The sequence below is a fragment of the Equus quagga genome, chromosome 13 (genome assembly GCF_021613505.1).
Source record: "Equus quagga isolate Etosha38 chromosome 13, UCLA_HA_Equagga_1.0, whole genome shotgun sequence".
In the NCBI taxonomy this organism is placed as follows: Eukaryota; Metazoa; Chordata; class Mammalia; order Perissodactyla; family Equidae; genus Equus; species Equus quagga.
In genome coordinates this window covers 4,393,295-4,415,167 of record NC_060279.1, presented here as the reverse complement: position 1 = coordinate 4,415,167, position 21,873 = coordinate 4,393,295, and the positions used below count along the sequence as shown (strand labels likewise).

At 46.0% G+C, this 21,873-nt stretch overlaps 1 protein-coding gene across 1 annotated transcript in view; it reads left to right on the top strand.

Annotated features, from left to right (window-relative positions):
* The window catches only part of ADCY10 (adenylate cyclase 10), a 76,539-nt gene extending 54,934 nt beyond the window's left edge, over positions 1-21,605 (top strand). The window contains exons 21-32 of the mRNA XM_046683648.1: positions 1,586-1,655; positions 1,915-2,146; positions 4,094-4,201; positions 4,974-5,149; positions 10,294-10,450; positions 13,397-13,601; positions 13,680-13,776; positions 14,323-14,438; positions 15,319-15,436; positions 17,181-17,376; positions 20,459-20,647; positions 21,217-21,605. Coding sequence (XP_046539604.1) covers positions 1,586-1,655; positions 1,915-2,146; positions 4,094-4,201; positions 4,974-5,149; positions 10,294-10,450; positions 13,397-13,601; positions 13,680-13,776; positions 14,323-14,438; positions 15,319-15,436; positions 17,181-17,376; positions 20,459-20,647; positions 21,217-21,378 — 1,826 coding nt within the window. The 3' untranslated portion in view covers positions 21,379-21,605. The remainder of the gene's footprint in view (positions 1-1,585; positions 1,656-1,914; positions 2,147-4,093; positions 4,202-4,973; positions 5,150-10,293; positions 10,451-13,396; positions 13,602-13,679; positions 13,777-14,322; positions 14,439-15,318; positions 15,437-17,180; positions 17,377-20,458; positions 20,648-21,216) is intronic.
* Positions 21,606-21,873: the final 268 nt, after the last annotated feature.

Sequence of the window (21,873 nt, the reverse complement as noted above, 5' to 3'; positions counted from 1 at the left end):
TTTGCCTTGACAAAATGGTTATATGGCACTGGCGCTTACAGAGACATGGGGAAAGTTATAGCGAAGTTATAGGGAAAACTTAGGTGGATGTAGGTTTATGGAAGAGAGATTCAAAAGTTCTGTTTGTTAAAAACAAACAGAAAAGTTCTGTTTATGTTAATTTTCAAATACCGTTAGGCATCCAAGTGGCAGTTGCCAAGGACGCATTTGGATACATGAGTCTGTAGTCAAGGGTAGGTAATCAGGTCTTAGAGATATAAAATGGAAAGTTATTGGCATATGAATGTAATTTAAAGTCATGGGCAGATGAAATTACAGCAGGGAGAAATTTGGATAGGACCAAATGAAGGCTTATCAACATTTGGAATGCTGATAGAGGAGTAGGAGCCAGAAAAGTGAGCAGCCAATGAGCCAGGGAACCAAGGGAATGGTTGTTACAAAAGAGAGTGGTCAATTGCATTAAACGCTGCCAGAGAGGTGTAATAAGACGTGGACAAAGATGTAACCTTTGGATTTGGTGAATGGTAGCCACTGGTAACCTTGACAAGAGCAGTTTTAGAGGAATAGGAGGATAGAGGCATAATTCAATTTATTCAGCCTCTAGTCGCTAGAGATGCACTAGATGGTAGTCCAGGAGGCGAGGTGGGCAAATTCATCCTTCTACACTGTGACAAGGACCGTGATGGAGGTCTGCATGGGGAGTCGGGCACACGTGAGCTAGGGCACTAATTCTAGGGGGCAAGGGCACGGAAGGCTTTCAGAAGAAGGTGGTAACTAAATGCTTAAACTGCACTTTTGGAAATTAAACGATCTCTGCAGCAACGCGTTCACCGTGGAGCCAGGGGGCCTAGGTCCCGGTCCCACCTCCGTCACGAACATCCGTGATCTGAGACAAGTCCCTTCCGTTCTCCCTCAACGGAGAAGTGGCTAGATTAGACAACTCTCATTTGTTTTCTCTTTTACGATCATTATGGAATTTCTAACCTATTGAAATATGGCTGGACTGAAGGTTTTAAATTCAAAATTCTCTGCCCTTTTGTTGACCTTTTGGGGTATTACATTTAAACGTTCGTATTTCTCCACTAGAAACTGATGTCTCTTTCTTCAGGATCATTAATTCCTAGTTTCAGTTATTGCAGGGTAAATGAGTTAGGAGGACGTTATCATCTACAACAAACCCCAACATTTCAGTGGCTTTACACAACAGAACAATAGTTTTTTCCCTGTGTAGACAATGATCCAAGAGTTTTGACAAATAGCCTTGCACAGTCAGGCAGGGACCCAGGCTCCCTCCATTCTGTGGTTCTGTTCTCCCTCAGAGCCTCTTGCTTTCCTGTGGAAGAAAAGGGTGGAAAAGATACCTAACCACCTCAGCTCACAAGTGACATATGTTACTTCTGCTCTGATTCCATTTAAACCAGTCACACGGCTTTCCCTAAGGTGCAATGGGAACGCGTACAGAGCTTCTGGCTGGGCAGCAACAACTGTGTCGTGAAAGGGGCACAAGAGACTTTGGTGGACAATAGCCATCTCTGCCACATGGAAACTTTCAATGACCCAAACAACTCATTTGTTTATTTTCTAGCTGAAGAAGAGATCAGCTTTTCCAAAATAGAGATTCCTAAGAAATCCGCGATATTTCCTGAAAGTCTCAGGTACGGGCGTATATCGTTGTTCAGGAGGCAGAGCACAAACAATTGTCGTTAAATTCAGAACACTGTTGGGGTCATTCGTCTGGTCAGGAGTCTGGCCGCAGGTGGGGGAATGTCGGGAGGTGTGTGCTGAGTTTGGTGAGTAGTGTCTACGTTAGACTTTATCATCTTGCTCTTTTATTAGTTTTTAAAGATATTTTCATCTTTTCATTATTACTATATCTACAAGTTATTACTCCTAATTTTTTCTGCCTTTGGACAGTTCTGAAGAAATAAGAGAAAAGATCTTGAGTTTCCTTGACATCATTATACTAAAAATGAAGACGTCTGAGGAAGACATCATCCCCCTGGAATCTTGCCAGTGTGAGGAAATCCTTGAGATCGTCATCATACCTCTGGCCAACCATTTTCTGGCTTTGGGAGAAAACAACAAAGCTTTATATTACTTCCTAGAAATCGCCTCTGCGCATCTCCTCTTAGGTGATAATTACATGGTAAGCTGTTTCCACCGGATTCCCTCCACCCTTGAGAGCTGACAGACCACAGAGCCAGAAGGGAAGCTGTTGTGTGCTTTTTTCTTTCTTCATGTTCTTGATTCCTGCCAGCACCTCCTTCCTTTGAAAATCAAATTGCTCAGAAGGGAAATGACCTGAGGTTGAGGAAAGTGAGAACAAATTGCCACTAACATTATACATCACTTAAAATATTGCCACCGTTAGAAACTTGCCATGAATGGCCTACCTATATGTGGGGGGTGCATATCTCATTTCCACAATGATGCAGACAGGACTCGTGGTATCGAAGCTTCAGTTTCAGCAGAGTCTTCCTCAGTAGCATCCTAGCGGCATCCGCTGTCTTCCCCACTACCTGTGCGCACAAGTACCTGGGGGCTTTGGAAAAGTACACATCTGGCTTCAGGCTTGTGACCTCCCAGGAGGCTCACCCACTTTGGTCTTCATGTAATTAGTGCTGAATTATCACACACACCTTTAGACTACCAAAGTACTAATGCACGTTCCTCTAGGATAATTGTCAATGAGGCTCCAGGGCAATGTGCCCTTAGAAATGGGGGGATTAGAGACTAGAACGAAATTTAAGAATTCCTTGTTGAGTGAGTTGGGAAGCGCCGAGCTGGTTTCTTTACTGCTAAGACATATGTAACTCTCCCAGAGGGTAGGGCTGGGGCTGGGGCACACTGTGTTTCTCGAACTTATTTGACCTTAGGTCACTTTTCGTAGAGCAGCTGGCTGGACTAAGCTTCTGTGAGCTCACTTGAGGAAATGCCTTTCCGGGCCTTTCTCCATCTGCCGCCATCCAGCTCCAGGCAGAGCTTCACACGCCTCAGCGGCCCCGCCTGTGGTCTTCACACCCACACTGGGGGGCAGTTCCGTGTTTTACAGTTGCTGTGGATCACAGCAACCTAATCAGCCCTCACACCTTAGGTTTACATAAAAATTAAACCATTACAAATGCCAGTAAGCCTCTATTCTCTCAAGTATTTATGTTAAGAATGAAAGTCTCCCATGCATATTTTATACACCTATGTGGGGATATGGCCAGTGAGTCCCAGGAAGAGAAGGTCTAGGGGGGCTTGGGGGCCACCTTGCTAACCCTGTGCACACCCCCATTTCCCTCTGCAGGGAGTGGTGGATGCTCAGGAAGACAATGATTGGAAACAGAGCCCTGAGCAAAGTCCCAGAATGTGCCGTTTGCACCTGCCTCTCCCATCAAAGAAAACTTGGTAGGACTGGGGCTGGCGGCCACTTCATGTCTCCCTCCTTCTGCCTCCCACTCACACCCCTTAGGCAGCATAAGTCCTGGGGAGACTGCCTCACCTGATTGTAGTCTTCGAGTCTGACCTTGCCTTGGAGTTTACACGTGCCAAGACTCTCCTGTCTAACGATGTCATGGGAGGTTGAAGATGAAGCAAGGAGAGTTGCTCGGGGCCTTACCTTCTCTTCCACCTCCCAAAGATGGCCCTGGCAAAGATGGAAGTGGGGTGGTTCATAACTCATTCCAGCAGTAGAGACTGGCTTCTCATAACTGCGAGGGTGCTATCAGGGGCAGTGAGTATGTTGGTGGAAATCAAGAGGTTGGGGATGGAATTACTTGAAGGAGGAAACTGCCTGGGGGAAACTTCAGGTAAGGTGACTTACGTGACAACATGAGGAAAGGGGGAGATTTCTAGATTCATCCTCTAGTATAGTGATCCAGGGCGCAAAGTGGACATGCAGGTGGCCTGTGTCTTCAGTGGGAGCCCGACCCATCCTCATCCTGTGTGGTGTTCGGAGGCCCTTTCTAATTAGGAGCTGGGGGTAGAGGCGGAGACGGGACCTGGAGTGGCGCCTGCCGCTTTCCCTTCAGTAGAGTCTGGGGCGATGGCCCTCTGTGGCCGGGCTCCCTGCTGACTCAACACTTTCTGCTCCTTGTGCTGGTTGCAGGCATACGTGTATCTGAATGAGGGAGAGACGCTGCTAAAAACTCTCAATAAGGAAAAGTCTTGGAATCAGACTTTTGAGTCTGCCACCTTTTACAGCCTCAAAGGTCAGGTAAGAAGACATTAAACACATGATGAATCTGTTATCTGCCTTGAGGGCTTCACGTAGAAGAAGCAGAATCATCCCTAAAATTTCTACACCTGCCTCCCATGCCCTGCCGCAGATCCTAGCCAAGGCTCCAGAACCACAAGCCTTGGCACTCAAACCTCCTCACCATCAATTGCCAACAACAAGATCTTCCTTGTCCTCTTTTTTTTTTCCTTTGGTGAAGAAGATTGGCTCTGAGCTAACATCTGTCGCCAATCTTCCTCTTTTTGCTTGAGGAAGATTGTCACTGAGCTAACATCTGTGCCAATCTTCCTCTTTTGTGTGTGTGTGTGTGGGATGCTGCCACAGCTTGGTTTGATGAGCGGGTAGGTCTGCACCTGGGATCCAAACCCGTGAACCCCAGGCCACTGAAGTGGAGCACACAACTAAACCACTACAACCACTGGGCCAGCCCCCTTCCTTATCCTCTTAGTTGACATCTTTATGAAATGTTTTTCTAACAACCTGCGAAAATGGACATGAATTGGTAAACATTTTCTTAGAGGTAGATGACCCACAGGAAAGATGCTCAATCCTGGTCATGCAACCATCCCCCCATGCACACGTCCAATAAACATTTACCACTCTGCCAGGCACAGGGGGATTTTGTTCCTGGGCCAGAAACTTACCATCTTTTGACAAGAATTCCCAATATATGTACTGTTGGAGCATAGCAACTAAGTCCAGAATCCCTGCTTTTCCTCTTTTCCTCTCCACCCCTCCCTTCTCCCTGCAGGTCTGCTTCAACATGGGCCAGATGGTGCTTGCCAAGAAAATGCTGAGGAAGGCCCTGAAGCTCCTCAACCGAATCTTTCCTGACAACGTCATCTCCTTGTTTCTCCAGACCCACGTCGAGAAAAACAGACACTTTCGTTATGTGAATCAGCAGGCCCAAGAGAGCTCGCCTCCAGGGTAAGGGGAGGAGCTGGGAGGAGCTGGGGGTGTCGCCTCACTCCGCGGAGGAGAGAGACCTACACATAATCTAACAGACAGCCGGCCCCCAAAACCTGGACCTCTAGGGCTGCAAGGAGCGTGGTGGCTCACTGGCGGGGAGGGCACGGGTGGGGGTGGGCTCCCAGGCCAGAGCTGAGGGGCCGGAGAACACTTCACAGGCAGCTTTTGCCAAAGGGAGTTCAGGTTGTTGACACAAAATAACCAATTGCCGTTCTATAAATAAGAGAAATAAGGTGAATTTTAGTGAGGATTATAACCCAGGAAGGCCTTTTCCAGAAAGGAAGGAAATGTTGTGGAGAAGCATGGTTTTCAGTACCATCTTATATCTTTGTAGAACAAAGGACATACATTAAACACACCCAGAATACATCTTCAAAGTTTCAAATAGGTATTTAGTTGCAAATTAGCAGGTCAACAGGACCCTGATGTCAGGAGAGGGACTAACATGGATGTTACCCATAGGGTGTTACCAATAGAGCATTACCGTTAGGGCTAGGAGGGGAAGCATGCACTCTTATCCTAAGAGAGTGCATTCTCTACTTTGATGGTTAAAGTAGATGTACAACTGATACCGAGCGAGGGCTTGATCTGCTCACGGCAAGACAAAAGCCATCAAGAGGCCAGGCAGTGGAGAGAAAGAACTTTAGTAAGTGGTGAGCTAGCTGATTGCAAGATGGCAGACTATCACCCTTAAAAAAAACCACCTTAAAGGGGAACTGATTTGGAAATTACTTATGTAAGGCAAACCGGGGTTGGGGAGGGGCCTCAGGAGTGTCAGGTGCTGGATGACCGCAGACTGTCGGGCGCCTCTCCGTAGACAAAAAGTTTCAGATCTGCTGAATGCAACATTCCCGAGGAATCTAAGAAAACGTTAGTTGTTTTCTTCTCAGGGACAGAAGGAACAGTTTTTGGGGTAGGGGCTGTAAATTTTCTGCTAACAAGTCCTTCTTTCTCTTGTTACTGATTAGCTTGCCTATGTGCACGTCTCAGTGTTTTCCCAAAGCACACTGTGAAGATAAGATGGGGGGCGCAGTTTAGACATGGGGTCTTTCGCGTTAACTCGGTCTCATAATGTATGTTTCATAGGCCAAAAGTCAGGCTTCTTTAGTTCAAGCCAAAGCAGTTTTGAAACCAAATAGTTACCCCATACACCTCAATATGTGAAACTCTCTTGTCAAGGTGACAAAAAAATGTAAGGGAGCCAGTGGCAAGGTGAGCTCCAGTGCCCCTCCCTACCCATCTCGCCCACTGAGCCCTCTGGCTGTTCCAATTGGAACCTGCACCCCTGCTCCCAGAGCCTCAGTCACAAGCCCTCTTCCATTCATTGCTAAGACACTGGGTATTGTCTGTGTCCGGAAGAAGAATAGCAGGCCCTGAAGACGTCTGCCAGAAGACAAAGAACCCCACCCCTCTATGCATCTCCAAAGGGATGTGTTACATGGGGGTATCACTGGCTAAGATTTGTACATTTCAATGTATGTAAATCTTATCTATAAAAGAACTGTAAGAGGGGCTGGCCCTGTGGCTGAGTTCCTGTGCTCTGCTGCAGCGACCCAGGGTTTTGCCAGTTCGGATCCTGGGCGTGGACATGGCACCGCTCATCAGGCCATGCTGAGGTGGCGTCCCACATGCCACAACTAGAAGAACCCACAACTAAAATATACAACTATGTACTGGGGGGATTTGGGGAGAAAATAAAGCAGAAAAAAAAAGTAAATAAATAAATAAAAATACACAACTATGTACCAGGGGGCTTTGGGGAGAAAAAGGAAAAATTTTAAAAAAAGAACTATAAGAAATAATAATGGGGTGAGGGGAGAGAAACAGTGAGCAGAGAGATAGATGAAATAAGAATGTAGATAGTTGCTGAAGCTGGGTGTTGGGTATACGTGGTCCATTATATTTTTCTGTTTTACTGGATATGTATGTTTGAAATTTTCCACAGTAAAAGTTTTAAAATCTGTTCCACTTATCTAACAGTTCACACCAAGGGAGATCCCACCTTGGTGGGCTCTGGATTGCTGACAGATGACATCTTGGGAGAAGCCAGTAGCAACGTTCCTACAGGTTCTGCCTGAGATGCAAACATCTACTCCTATGAGCAAGTTGCTGCAACTTTTGTGACCCCACCAAAAACTGCCTTCCCCAGCTTCCCGAAAGTGTTCCCTTAAATGTGGGGGAGCCTGGAGAGGAAGGGAGCTGGAACTGACCTCCACTGCAGCTTGCAGGCAGGCTCCTGGGGGTCTATGGAGACGCTGTCTCAGGAGACTCCTAGAGGGAGCCGGTGGGGAGAAATTCAGCAGACAGCTCCCTGAGAGGGAAGAGGGAATTGGAGTCTGGAGTCACACGTATGACTGCCAGATAGAATACAAGATGCCTAGTTAAATTTGAAGTTGTAGGGGAGGAAGACATTTCCTCTACCCTCTCTGGATTCATCTGGCCAGAGTTCACATGAGACAGAATAGCAGAAGAAAATTAAACAAAGCTTTATAACATGTATACATGGAAGAGGTCAGGCAAGCTGAGCAACTCGCCAAAATGGCTGAAGCCCCCACCTTAAATATCATATTGTTACCAAACCTGAAGTGAGTTCGCTCATCTGTTGTGCAGCAAGCCAATCTCTGACACTGGGTGTGGTGGAAGAAAGTAGGAATTTTATTTTTGCACAGCGCTGAGCAAGGAGAGAGGGCAGCTAACGCCGAAATCCCAAACTCCCCGAAAAGCTAAAAAGAAGGGCTTTTATTTGGGGTTTTAGGTAGGGGAGGGGGAGCATACAGCCTTGCTGTTCGGAGCTTTCCCACCAGCCTGTCTTTGGCCTTGAGACACTTACAGAGAGGAGGAAGCCTGTGACCTTGCTGGTCAGCAGCTTTCCCACCAGCCCGTATCTCTTTGCGGGAGGAGATAGTCCAGGTGCTTGTCCTTGATGGTGTCTGTCTCCATGGAGAATAGTGGATTCTGGAGCCAGGAAGCCAGAGAGTAAGCAGGGAGTGAGTGTTTTGGTTTTAACCTCATATATGCTGGGTTTAATGTGGGGAAACTGATATCAGGGTTGGTATCGATATCCAGAAAGGAGGATGTTGGGGGTGGGGGAGTCAGTTACAGGAGGTTACCAGAAACAGGAATAAGATTATTATGCAGATTTAAGTCCTTGCCTTTGGCATTGATCAAGAGTTTCTAGAGAGAAGGTCACCCCCTTTCTTCTTCCTGGTACAGAGAGGGAGGCACCTTTACAGATAGAGATTTCCTTTACAATGTAAATGTCTCCTAACAAAGGGCAAGCAAGTTGTACCCCTCGGAGCCTCCTTCCCTGTCCCAGTTTATCAAAAGCAATCAGCCTCAAATAATCCTCAAGCCAAAGAGACATATCTTGGCCTGGCCAAGACCAGTCCCCCACAAAGTTTAGCTATGCAATGAATTTTTCTTTTTTTTCCTGAGGAAGATTCACCCTGAGCTAACATCTGTGCCAATCTTCCTCTATTTAGTATGTGGGTTGCCACCACAGCATGGCCACCACCGAGTGTTGTAGGTCTGTGCCTGGGAACCAAACCCAGGCACTGAAGTGGAGCATGCTGAACTTAACCACTCAGCCACTGGGCTGGCCCACAATGAATATTTTTTCTAGAATACGTATGTCACACAAAATATTTAGGACATACGCATTCTAAAGAAAATTGTTGTTTTGCAATTCAAATTTCACTGGGCATCCCACGTTTTCATTCTCTAACTCTGACAACCTGGTTTACGACCCCATTTTGTAAAAGGTAAAGGAAGCTCCTGCATAAGGGGGAAGTCTTGATGAGGAAAAATCTGCAGAGCTGTTGGCTTAACATACCTTCCAGCCAAAAGGGTCTGATCTCAAAAATGAGGACAAGAAACAAGATTTAATGTCAGAGTTTCTATGGCCCTCATGATGGCCTTCTCCTGGAAAGGATTCGACCCTGTCCATGTTTCCTTAGAACCTTAAAAAAAAATTTCCCCGACAGAATCAATGTCATCAACGTCTACAGCAAGAGTACCTGGAAGTCTTCTTTAAGTATCTCCAGGATCTCTCTTTCCTCTTTCGTTCTCATTTTTATTTAAAATCTGCTTTGTGATAAATATTTCTAATTATATTTTGTTTTCTTGGTTTTGTTAGTTTACTAATATTGCAGTATCTTGTTTAGGTTCCCATTTTTATCACAAATAGAGGGGACTTGGGTGTATATTATCAGCTGAGGCTGGGTGGCTTAGGAACTGCAGAAGGTTATTGCTCACAGTTCTGGAGGCTGGAACCTGAGCTCAGAGGGCCAGCGTGGTCTTGCGAGCCCGCTTAGGGTCGCAGACTTCTCCTTGTATCCTCACATGGGGAAAGGGGCGGGGGAGCTCTGTGGGATTGCTTTTATGGGAGAGCCAATCCCATTCACGAGGGCTCCACTCTCATGACCTAATCACCTCACGAAGGCCCCACCTGCTAATGCCATCGCTTTTGGGGGTTAGCATGCAGCCTATGAATTTTGGGGGGATGCGTTCAGACAATAGCAGAATGTAATTGCTAAAAATGCTCAGTTCCTTCACTGAGCTGAGACGTAGCTTCTGAGAGCAGTATGCACTGAAGGAAATGACACACCGGACTGGCCAGGCTCGGGTCCTGGCACCGCCACATTCTCGCTGTGTGACTATGAGTTAATTACTTAACCTGTCTGAGGCTCACCTTCCACTTATGTAAAATGGGGTTAATTATTCCTTCCTTTCCTACAGGGTGGTCCTCAGAATCAAAGGTGATGAGTGATATAAATGTGCTTTTTAGCTTCATTTAAAAAGCAGTGACCTGACAGACAGGTGATTTACATAAATTATCTTAATCATCACAAAGTAGGTGTTACGGTCCCCAGTTTGCAGTGGAGAAAATGTGCTTCATAAAAATTACTGTGTTTGTTAGTCAATCAATGAGGCAGGCCTCAACCCAAGTCAGTTTTGACCTCCAAGCCTGTGGTGAAGTTTCTGCACCTGCGCTTCCACTCCAGCGTGCTGGTGACCTTGACTTCTTTGTATGTCCTGTGTGCATGTGTGTGTGTGTGCCTACGTGTGAACGCGTGTGTGTGTGTGTGTACTTTATCTAACAGGAAGAAGAGACTGGCGCAGCTTTACCGGCAATCCGTCTGCTTCTCCTTGCTGTGGCGGATCTATAGCTTAAATTATTTTTTTCACTACAAGTATTACAGCCAGCTGGCAGCTATGATGCAAGTGAACACCGCCCTGGAAACTCAAGATGATTTCCAGGTAGGCTATTTTTGGTAGCTGCTTTTTAAATTCTGAATCTTGTTTGGAGAGAAAAGCCTAGTGAAAGCCAGTTGGGACTCAGAATCATGAGGGTGTACAACAGGTCCCAAACATTTTAGTTCCAGAATCACAATAATTATTGAGGACCCCACATAGCTTTCATTTCTATGGTTGTAGCTATTATCATATAAGAAGCAAAAACTGAGATATTTAAAAAATATTTTCAAAAATAAAAGTAATAAACCCATTACATATTAACATACTTAACGTTTTCATTGAAAAAAATCTGATATTTCCCCAAACAAAAAATTTAGTGAGAAGAGAGGCATGTATTCCATTTTTGCAGATATCTTAACGTTTGACTTCACAGAAGACAGCTAGATGCTCCCTCTGCTTCCACCTTCACTCCCTTGCAATGTCTCAGAGCTCTCCCCTGGGAAAGTCCCCTGTGTACTCATGGGAGAATGAGGACGAAAAGCGAAAACGTTAAAGGATAGTTCTTAAAAAGATAAAATCGTGACCCACACAAATGAGTCATGGAACTTGTTAATCAGTGAGAGAGCTAGTAAGATGTTAGAAGTGGTTCCAAGGAGAATTCAGTTTATGAATGGATGCAAAACTAGTCAAGTCACGGAGTTGCGATCACTTGTCTCCCACTGAACATTTACATTTCTATGAAAAAGAATCATTTCCAGTTTATCCGTTTTCTGCTGAATACAGAGTTGTCTTCGGGCAAAGACAATGAAAGGCAGAGATAACCTTGCGAGTGAGATAGACAGGACACATACTAAGGTCTTTGTTTTGGCTCATTTCAAGGTCTTTCACTATTTTCCTGACACAAATGATGCTTGATATTATGAAACTAGATTTGACCTCTTCGTGTCCTCCCGGAGCCTGAGGCCACATGGGGAGAGCCACTAGTTTAGGTCATAAACTGGGAAGTCTTTGACTAGATGAGGAAGACTCCAGGAGACAAAACCAAGAAATTATTAGCTAAATCCAACTCCTACAATGAAAGTGATCAGGTCCCTCATAAAAGCACATCAGGTCTGGGTTTTTGCTGGGGCAGTAACTTCCTCCTGGGCTCATTCATTATCAAGAATTAAGGGAAACGGTTGAGAGCACTGTGCGTGCTGGAAGAGCTTAGCTTCCCAGCCAGGACTCCGTCCCCAGCGTTAGCTCCTTTCAGGAGGCCAGGATCCGTAAGTATTTATAAAGCCCATAATATTGGGCCTCTGCCCATATGCCATCCTCCTCTCCTAGCTCCCTGGGCCACTTTCAGTTCCTCAAATGTGTAAATTCAATCCCGTCTTAGGTCTTTGCACTGGATATTTCCTCTGCCCAGCGTGCTCATGCCCTGACCTTTACTGAGCTCTCCACTTAGCAGCTTGACGGTCACCTCCTCCGTGAGACCTTTCTTGACCACCTGACCCATTCTCTCTCTAGCCTATCACCCTATTTTAGTAGGTCTTATTACCATCTCACATTTTCTTTTTGGCTCCTTCGTTGGTGTGTGGTCTGCGTCCTCCACTAGCCTGTAAACTCCATGAGAGCAGGGACTTCGTCTGTTATCTTGTCCACATCCTGAGCTACTAGAACAGTGTCTGACGCGTAGTAGGTGCTCAACAAATATTTATTGACTGAAATGCTTTACTGCTCCTCCACACTTGGGGCTATCTCCCAAAAACGTGCTAGAGCTGGGGGGTAGGGGGGGACAAAACGGAAAAGTCAAAATTAGAAAGTGAATCCAAAGACGCTTGTTAACGAGACGGCTGTGACTGAGGCAGAACAGGAGGGAAAGTGCTCCCCCGGGTGCTCAGAAGCAGATGAGGCACTCAGTGTAGGATGACAGAAAAAACCAGAATGAGCGCCCAGAGAGCAGTTTCCAGCACTCCACCCCTCTGTGGTGTGACCACTGGCAAGCCACAGAACCTCCCAACTCTCTCTTTCCCTATCAAGTTTGGACGCAGTTCTGTTGGTCCAAATCCAAGAAATCCTGGGCTTTCTCGCAGCTTCGGATTTTTCGTTTGCCCAACAATCCTCTGTCTTCCACCACCATTTCTGGCTGGTCTTCCCTTCCGGCAGCATTATCTGAAACACGTTCTAAGCCAGGAATAGAGGAATTCCTCAAGACTAACTTTGTGGTTTAAGAAATATCCACAGAACTGCCTATAACACAGAACTTGTGGACTGGCTATTTTGTGCAATTTGAGGAATTCCAGGAAAAAAAGTCCCCTTCTCCAAAATGCCGCCCCACCCAACTGCCCTCAGCGCCCAGCGCTTCTCCCAGCAGGGCGCCTCCTCAGAGGCACTGCTTTCTCTTCACTCTTCTCTAAGAGTTTATGTTCTGAAGCAAATTTAATTATCATTTTAAAGAGTTGTTTAAAGAGTAACCAACTTCTCTTAAATCTCTCAATTAAGTTTTAGAATGAGTTCTTACATTTTTTTACAAACAAATCAAACCAACGTTCCTTTTTTGTTAAATAACATAAGTAACACATGCTTGCTGTAACAAATTAAAAAGCACAGAAATGCATCAAGTGAAAAGTCGCTCCCAGCCCTCAGCTCTCCCCTCCACCCCCAACAAATAGGCAATGACTGTTGACACTTCGGAGCCAATCCTTCCAGGCTTTTTGCTATGCAATCACATGTCCACATATATAAGATATTGCTTTTATTTCTCACAAAAATTAAGATTCTCATATTTTGTTTAAGGACTCTGTGGGCAAGAGGGGCCATTAAACTTGTCCTGGATGATACAGGAAATGAGTGGCAGAAACCCAATTTAATTTCTGTATCTAAGCCCATGGTTTGGCCAAATGACCAGCTCCATCCCCAAGCTCAGTAAGCACGTTTACTGGCAGACATTGGGTGACGTCCCTGGCCTTTCAGCTCTGGGTTCCTTCTCAGCCTTGCCCCTTCTCTCCTCCACTGCTGCCATTGCAGATCATTAAGGCCTACCTGGACTATTCGCTGCACTACCAGCTGACTGGCTACCAGGGTGTGTGGTTCAAGTACGAAGTCATGGCCATGGAGCAGATCTTCAACCTCCCCCTGAAGGGCGAGGGCATTGAAATGGTGACATATGTGGCTGATACACTGGGCTACATCAAGCTCATAATGGGCCACTTGGACTTGGCCTATGACTTAGGTAAGGGCTGGTTGGGCAAGAAGGGATAGGCAGATGCAAGTAATACCCAGAAATGTACTGGAATTGTTTTCCTCCCAGGCTCTCGAGCCCACAAGATGTGGGCACTGCTCCGGAATCCCAACAGACACTATATAGTCCTCTGCTGGCTTAGCAAATGTCTCCTCTTGAAAACCAGGTATTTATCTTAAAGCGTTTTCCAAAATGAGGGGGAGGAAGCCATAGTCACTGCGCGTGCTGGGCTCATGCATCCCTGGCCGTAAGGGAGGGAAGGGAGTAGGGTTCACAGTAGAAGATGTAACTGAGACTCCTTTGGACGCCACTGCTCCTGTCACGGAATTCTCTCACACGCATCATCTCTAACCTGGTTGCTCTGGCCAGTGACTGGGAGAGTCAGACAGTCGTCCCCACTGTGGGACTCAGGCCTCCACCACGGCGAGGTGGCAGGAAAGGGACCAGCCTTACAGGGAAAACAAGTGCCCAGAGGACAGCAACCTGGACCAGAGGCCAGGACAGCTTGGCCTGATTCCGGTCACACGGATATAGAGGTGCATGAGGCAACAGTTTGAACAAAGAGCCAGTCTGAGATTCAGGAGTGGGCCCAAGTCTGTTTGGGGGTCATATGTGGTCCTGGATCACCTGGCAGGACCGAGACCGGACCAGGGCTGGACCGCATCCTCTTCTCCCACCGCTTTTCGATCCTGCTGCCTTCTCTTTCCCACAGACACAAGCAGCTGGTGCAGGTGCTGGGGTCGCTGTGGGATCTTTCTATAGCAGAAGAGCACATCTTCAGCAAGGCGTTTTTCTATTTTGTCTGCCTGGACATCATGCTTTATTCTGGTAAATGTGGCTTTGGGATTTATAAGAAGTTGGGAGTCTGGCACCGTGTGGTGTGATGTGGCCGCTCTCAGGGCTGTGGCTTTGAGGCCACTAGGTTTCTGCCTGGAAAGACATACAGAACGGGGAAGGAGAGCCTGGTGTTATGAGCCGAGGAGCCATCTAGAAGGTGCAAGATTATAAGGGACCACCAAGGAGAATTTAGTCTGGAGGAACCTGTTGGGTATAAGCTGCCCATTGAGGTGTCAGATCAATTTACACACAAGCGATAGTTGACTGACAGCACCTTACCACGTGCCTTTTACTAGGCTATTTAATTTTTAGCAGGATGTACTTAGAGACTTCATGCATTAGAATGAAGGACTGGATTGCTAACAGTAAGAGTTGTGGGCACTGGTAGCTGCTGGTTTGGAAAACAAGTTATTTCCTGATAACCTTCAGGTTACACCAAGTAGGCAGCCCTCAGTGTACATATTAAACCAGAGGGGCCAACCTGGGCATTCTTTCCCCCACATATATTTTGAAAGGGGATGCAGATATTGCTGCCAACAGGGAAAGCACGGGTGGGAAGATGGAGAGTCCCAGGCAGCGCTAAGGCGGCCTCCCGCCGGGCTCCGCGGGGAGGGCTGGTTTAAACCCCGCTCCTGTCTGGTCAACTCCATGGAATTGCACCGCGTGTGCATAAACTTCCCAACAAGCTGGGGCTCGGCAGACGCAGGGCAGTGCAGTCACACGGCTGTTGCAATACGGGACCCTTTCGGTCATAAGGTAATCAGAGACTGAGCAGCCTCTCCCACAGCTGGAAACTGTCCTGGCAGCGACTAGGCCCGAAAGATGTCCCCCTCACCCCACAGCCAAGCTCTCCTATTTCTCTTTCTTTTAGGCTTTGTTTATAGGCCATTTGAAGAATGTTTGGAATTCATACACCAAAACGAAGACCATTGGATCCTCAAGTTCCAGAGTGGAATGCTCCTGGGACTTTATTCGTGCATAGCTGTCTGGTAACAATGTATTATTGTCACGAAATCCCCAAATTTGAAAACGTTGAATTGCGAAGAAGAGTTCTATGAGATTTTAAAAAAAGAAAGAAAGAAAAGGAAAGAAAGTAGAAGTGTTTATAATTTACACGTGGGACAGATTGAAGGCATCAGAGTGGATCTACACTGAAAGAGCCCTTGGGCATCAGCTAGTTCATCCCCTCAACTGTACTCAGTGCAACGAGCATTTAATACATGCATATCATGTTGTGGGACTAGAGATGAGTAAGACAGGAGTACTTGCTGCTGAGGAGTGCGGGGTTTGAGGGAGACTGATACATAGCGCCACTTGCCCACCCCGACCCCAAGATCTAGTCATGTTGGAAAACACTGTTGACAGAGCTGGTGTTGGAGGATGTGGCTTATTTCTGCAGGCACGCGGCTCTCCTGATCTTGAACCCCAGCGTTAGACTTACCCACTCAGCGGCAGGCAGTTCTGTGGGTCTGCCCCGTCGAGGCAGGCCTCTGTCCCCCACCTGGTTGAGAGAAGAGCAGAACGTGGGCCTCCCTGGCTCAAGGGGAACAGGAGGGGCAGAGCTCGAGCTTCAGCTGCCTGACTCCTCTCTCAAAGTGACCCCCCCCCCCCACTAAGTCACCCCCCATCATGGAGGAGTGAGCAAGGCAGGGAACAGACTGGAGTTTTCTCACCTGGAAGGAAACTAGTGGAGCAAGGAGGAAGGATGCCCCTGTACCTCATTAACACGTTAAGCCTGAGGCTTAATCCCTTTAACCTCTTCAGTTGTAAACGCAGAAGCCTGCAGCTACGGCCTTACCCTCAAGGAAGGAGATCAATGTAAGGCTCCCGAACATTAACTAAATTACTTCCAAGACTGAAAGTCATTCCTTATTCTACTCCCCATCTCAAATTATATATGCAGCTATGTTGTCCAATATTTAGAGATTATGTGATAAGATTAAATGACAATCTAAAGACTCCCATAGAAAGTGCCACAAACTGGGGCAGTTCCAAATTTGAACAGAAATCTCCTCTTATTATAACCTTCCTTGGGAGAAATTAAAATCCAAAAACTAATTACCCTTGCCAGTTAAAGTCCAAAGGAATTAAGGTTCAAAGTCAAATTAACTTGCCCATGTGAGTTAAAGTTCAAGGAATCTAAAGTCCAAAAATCCTCCTAATTTCTTATTCTGGCCTGTCTCACCTGCAGAGTCCTTTCAGCAGTGGTGGCCTGGGCCAAGCCCTCTCCCGCTTCAGTGGACATAGGAACCGCCTGGAGAGCTCGTTGACTCAGAGATCCCTGGCCCCATCCCCAGAGTCTTTCTGATTCAATAGATCTGGCTTGGACCAGAGAGCTCGCAGGCCTAAGGAGCACTCAGGTGCTACCGACGAGGCAGCTGCGGCCCACCCGGGAGCGCACTGGCCTCGGCCTTCTCTCTTTGGAATTGGAGCAATTTCTTCAAGCCCTCGAGTTTATGGCTCCAAGTGTCTGATCGGCTTCACTTTTAAAGAGTCCAAAGAGTTAAATAAATGGTGGCTAAGATTGCCTGAGTGTTCCCAAGGATTCCATTCATCTCAAACCATCAAAAAGTCCTCTTCCGTCCTTGCTCCGCATCACGTGGTTCCCTCCGGGCAGGCAGGCGGCAGGGTCCCAGAGGCCCAGGGACGGGGAGCTTCACCTCCAGAGGGACCCATTTCAGGAAATCAGCCCCTGCCAAGGGCGGTACTGATTTTTCTTCTGTGGTGGTGCAGGTATGCCAGACTTCAGGAATGGCAGAACTTTCACATGTTCTCCAATAGAGCTAAAAATCTAGTGCCAAGAAGAACCCCGACAGCTCTGTACTGTGAAGGAATCACTAGATACATGGAGGGGCAAGTTCTCTACCTGCAGAAGCAAATTGAAGAACAGTCTGAGAACGCTCAAGACAGTGGCGTTGAGCTACTCAAGGTGAGGCTGATGCTCTGGTTTCTAGGATAAACTGTTCCTTCAGTGGATTTCTGTCTACCTCTTGTGATAATTGTTTTCTCTGATTATGCGTTTATAGTACCAGTTTGCGAAGGCAACCCCTCTCCCCAAGTTAGAAGAAAAGAGAAACTGCTCATAAACTTACTACTCAGAGATAATCACTTTTTACATATTGAGACATCACTTTTCCAGTTTTTTCTATGTGTGTGTGCCTACATTTCCATTTTCTAAACTTGCATTAAATAAAATATAACTAATTTCCTGTCATTAAATTGTTTTCTACACCACTAGTTAAAAGGAAGCATAGTATTTTATCTTACGGTTATACCAGTAAATTACATCACCAAACTATTCTTGGATGGAAATCTTCTGCAATAATTTACTGCTATTGCTGTGATCAACACCTTGATGGATAAATCTTTGCACACAGAAAATGTAAGCATTCAACTGATATGTGGTGAACATCAGTTACTAGGCGCTGGGATACAAGAGTGGGCAAATTCGACCTGCTGCCCGTCTCCTGGAGCTGACAGCCTCTGTGGGCGAGCCCCCTGCGAGAAGGAAGGGCTGAACCTCTGCCATGGGCTTGACACTCACTCACCTTGTTCTCCTAAAAACTGAGCACGGGTGTATTAGTTTTCTATTGCCATGCCCTCAGTTCCCACAAACTTAACAGCTTAAACAACACCCACGTCTTATCTCACAGTTAGGCAGGTCAGAGGTGTAGGTGGGTTGATGGGGTTCTCCACCGAGGGTCTTATAAAGCTAAAATCAAGGTGTTGGGCGAGCTAGGAAAATAGCTGCTTCCCTCTTCCTTCAGGTTGTTGGCAGAATCCAGATGCTGATGACTTTCAGGCACATCTCTGTTTCAGAGATATTAAAATGTTTCAAAGCAAGGCATCTTGGGACCACTGAAGTATCGTAGCTTGTTTAATCCTCTAGCACTGTTATGAGGTCCATCTTTTTCACTCCCGCCGTATAGAAGACAAAGTTCTAAATTTGCCGGCGGGAGCCCGTACTGCTCACTATCACTCACACCACACACAGCCTCGGGATCTCCTCCTGCCATTCGCTGACAGCTTATAAATCACTGCCTCTAAAAACACAAACTCTGTGGTCACCACTGCTCGGAGGTGCGTACTCTTTGACATACAACATGTCTTTATATTTCTGCTTCATAAACATTCTATTGGCTCTCACTCAGGACATGGAAACGCTTGGTTATAAAAAAGCAATAGTGTGTTTTATGTAATTATTGTGTATTACATATAATTTATGTAATTATTACATATTATGTAATTTATTTCCTGTAATTTGATAGAGTAAATGTCTTTACTTAAGAAAATAACTTATGAGGGATTTCAGACATGCTTGACTCCATGCTGTTCAGAAGAAATAGATTTTTGCCCATGTTACACATGATTTAATTCATCCCAACATTCTCTTTTCCTTTCAAATACTGAGCGTGTTACATACGACAAGTAAGTTGACTGTCATTATCACTTTTTAAATGTTGATTGAATACTAATAAAAGTGTGCCACACTTTTGGCCAAGTCGATATCTGAAAATCCAGATAGATAAATTAGCAGGTGATTCAAAGAAAGCACATTTTTCTTTAATGAGTAGTAAAGTGATAAAATTCAGCTATCCCACAGACAGTACAGGTTAAAAATACACCAGGTGCTAAGGGATGAGTGAACCCTATCTTTGTACTCCAGGAGTTTGTGTTTTACTTGAGTTTGAGAAGGGGTGAGGTAGGAAGCCTGGGGATGGGAGGAGGTGATGGAGGTGGAGATTAGAAAGAATACAAGGACACAAATGAATGCGGACTCAAACTTTGTGTCTCCCACAGTACACGGAACAATGCCTTGTACCCAGTAGATGTTTAATTTCTTGAATAAATAATTGATGAACTAAAAAGGTGTGTAACAAGAAAACTCAATGTTTTGATTCCATTTCTATGATATTGAAGTAAATGCAATAAAACATTGTTCTTTTGTTGACCATCAAATTAGCAAAGACACAAGAGAAGATGCATTCATAGTCTGAAGGACTCTCATAAACTTTCTAGAGAGCATTCTGACAAAATGCATAAATGTCTTTAAAATATGCACGTCATTTAATTCTCCTCCTGGGGATTATCCTAAAGAAATAATCAGATGGAAAACAAAAATTTCTCTATAAAGATGTCGATCTCAGGTCTATAGTATTAAAAAAACTAGGAGAAAATAAAAACCATAAGCCCTTCAAAAAGAAGATGGTTAAGTTAGAAGTGCTACATTTAAATATTGGGATATTTCATATTAAAAAAATCTGACTTTCTGACTCTTCCTTTAGAAATTGGAGTATCTGGTGACTCCAGGCCCGCATTCCTAAAGGGCAGCTGTTGGCTGGAATTGATGGGGGTGACACATAGATGGGGCGCACCTCCTCCAAGATGACATAATCCCCTCTTCATCCAGCCTGCTTATTTATGTCACTTCCTGTCTGCTATCCGAATTTGAATTTGTGAGCCCTGATGTAAAGGAATTATGTTGTCAGAAAATGTTCATAACGTGATGCTAAATGAGAAAAAAAAGCTTCCCCTACTGTGTGCTTAGCATGCCCCCAGTTATGGTGGATATGAGCGTGTGTGTGCGTCCATGTGTGACCAAGGAACGAAGAAGTGGGAAAGTATGTTCCCAAATGTTAAAAATATTCCTTTCTGGGTGCTAGGGTTATGTGTGATTCTTACTTTTTTGGGTCCTTTTCACTTTTTCCTAAACTTTTGAGCAATTAACTTAGATTGCTTTGGTAATCAAAAGAAAATGTATTTTTTTTAAAAGTGGTCGCAGAGAAGGGCTAATGAGCCCGCCCATATCACACTCTTGGGCTGGGGAGGCCCTTGGGGCTGCTCCACCTGCCAGCGGTCCTTCTGTCTCCACGACGCCCTCTGTGTGTCTCTGTAACATGCTTTTTCACATGATTGCTCATCTCCTTGAAATATTCCCAAATCATGTGTGGAGGAGAAAACTTTGCCGCCAAGGACCCCTTTCTGATTCTGATATGCTGTTTTTTCTTTAGAACCTGGAGAATCTGGTGGCTCAAAGTACCACTGGCCCCGTCTTCTACCCGAGGCTATACCACCTGATGGCATACGTCTGTATACTCATGGGAGACGGGCAGAACTGCGACCTCTTCCTGAACACGGCCTTACAACTCTCTGACACACAGGGGAACGTGCTGGAGAAGTGCTGGCTGAACATGAGTAAAGTATGTCCCCTCAGCCAGCGAGCTGGGCGGGGGGTGCTCACCCCGCTGAGGAAGCCCCAGGAGCCCTCTGCCTGGGTAGGGTCCCCAGGGTGTGGATGGCCACCACAGGCCTTTCTGGACTTAACGACACGAGTGACATGTCCATAGTTCAGCTGTGTGCACCTCCCCTTCCCCTGAGCTCTCATGGGATCGCCCCCTCCTCCAGATTGCCTTTAGCACGATCTCTGCCCCCTCCTGTGGCCCTCACCGCTTTCCACTTGGTGTTACATTTGTGTGCGCGTCTTTCCTCCCCTCAAGAATGCGAACTCTGAGGAGGCAGAAACCACGCTTAGTATCCAGCACAGCACCTTCTACTCAGTGTTTGCTGGATTAGTGAATGAATGTCCACTTCTGTGCGTTTACTTAAAGAGTCGTGCGTCAGTATCCTAGTTTGGACAGCAAAACTCATCGTCTCTGGGCACGTGGTTTTAAAAGCTCAAGGACATTTGACCATTTCTGTTTTAGATCAGTTCTAATCGCACAGGTCAGAGAGCTCCAGTTCATTCTTTCTTCTCTTTCCCTCCTCTCAGGAATGGTGGTACTCGAGCTCCGAGTTCATGGAAGATCAATGGCTTCAAACGGTCTTGAGTCTCCCATCATGGGAAAAAATTGTTTCAGGCAAAGTAAACATGCAAGATATCCAAAAAAACAAATTCCTAATGAGAGTTAACATCCTGGACAATCCTTTCTAACATTTCATGGAAGAGAATAAAGATTTTAGTAAGACTCATTCTCCTGTGACCATCTGTCATCAACCATTCTCTGTAGCCAGCGCCCTCCAGGTTCCTACATGGTCTCTTCTGTTCCAGACACAGAACCAGATGTGCTGGTTTCTTCTCTTTCTGGAGGGTCACACAAGGTTGGCAGTGTCCTGCTTTACTTTCTCCAACTTTGCACAAATTGCCTTTGCCTTTCAATGTTTTAGCTTGCCCTGTTTATTTCAGCCCATACAAAATTATATCATATGGAAAAATATTAATATCTAAATGGTGGGGCTGGCCTGGTGGCATACTAGGTAAATTCGCACACTGTACTTTGGCGGCCCGGGGTTCGCAGGTTCAGGTCCCAGGCGTGGACCTATGCTGTGGTGATGTCTCACATAGAAAACAGAGGAAGATGAGCACAGATGTTAGCTCAGGGACAATCTTCCCAACCAAGAAAAAGAAGAAAAAAAAGGTACCTGCGGT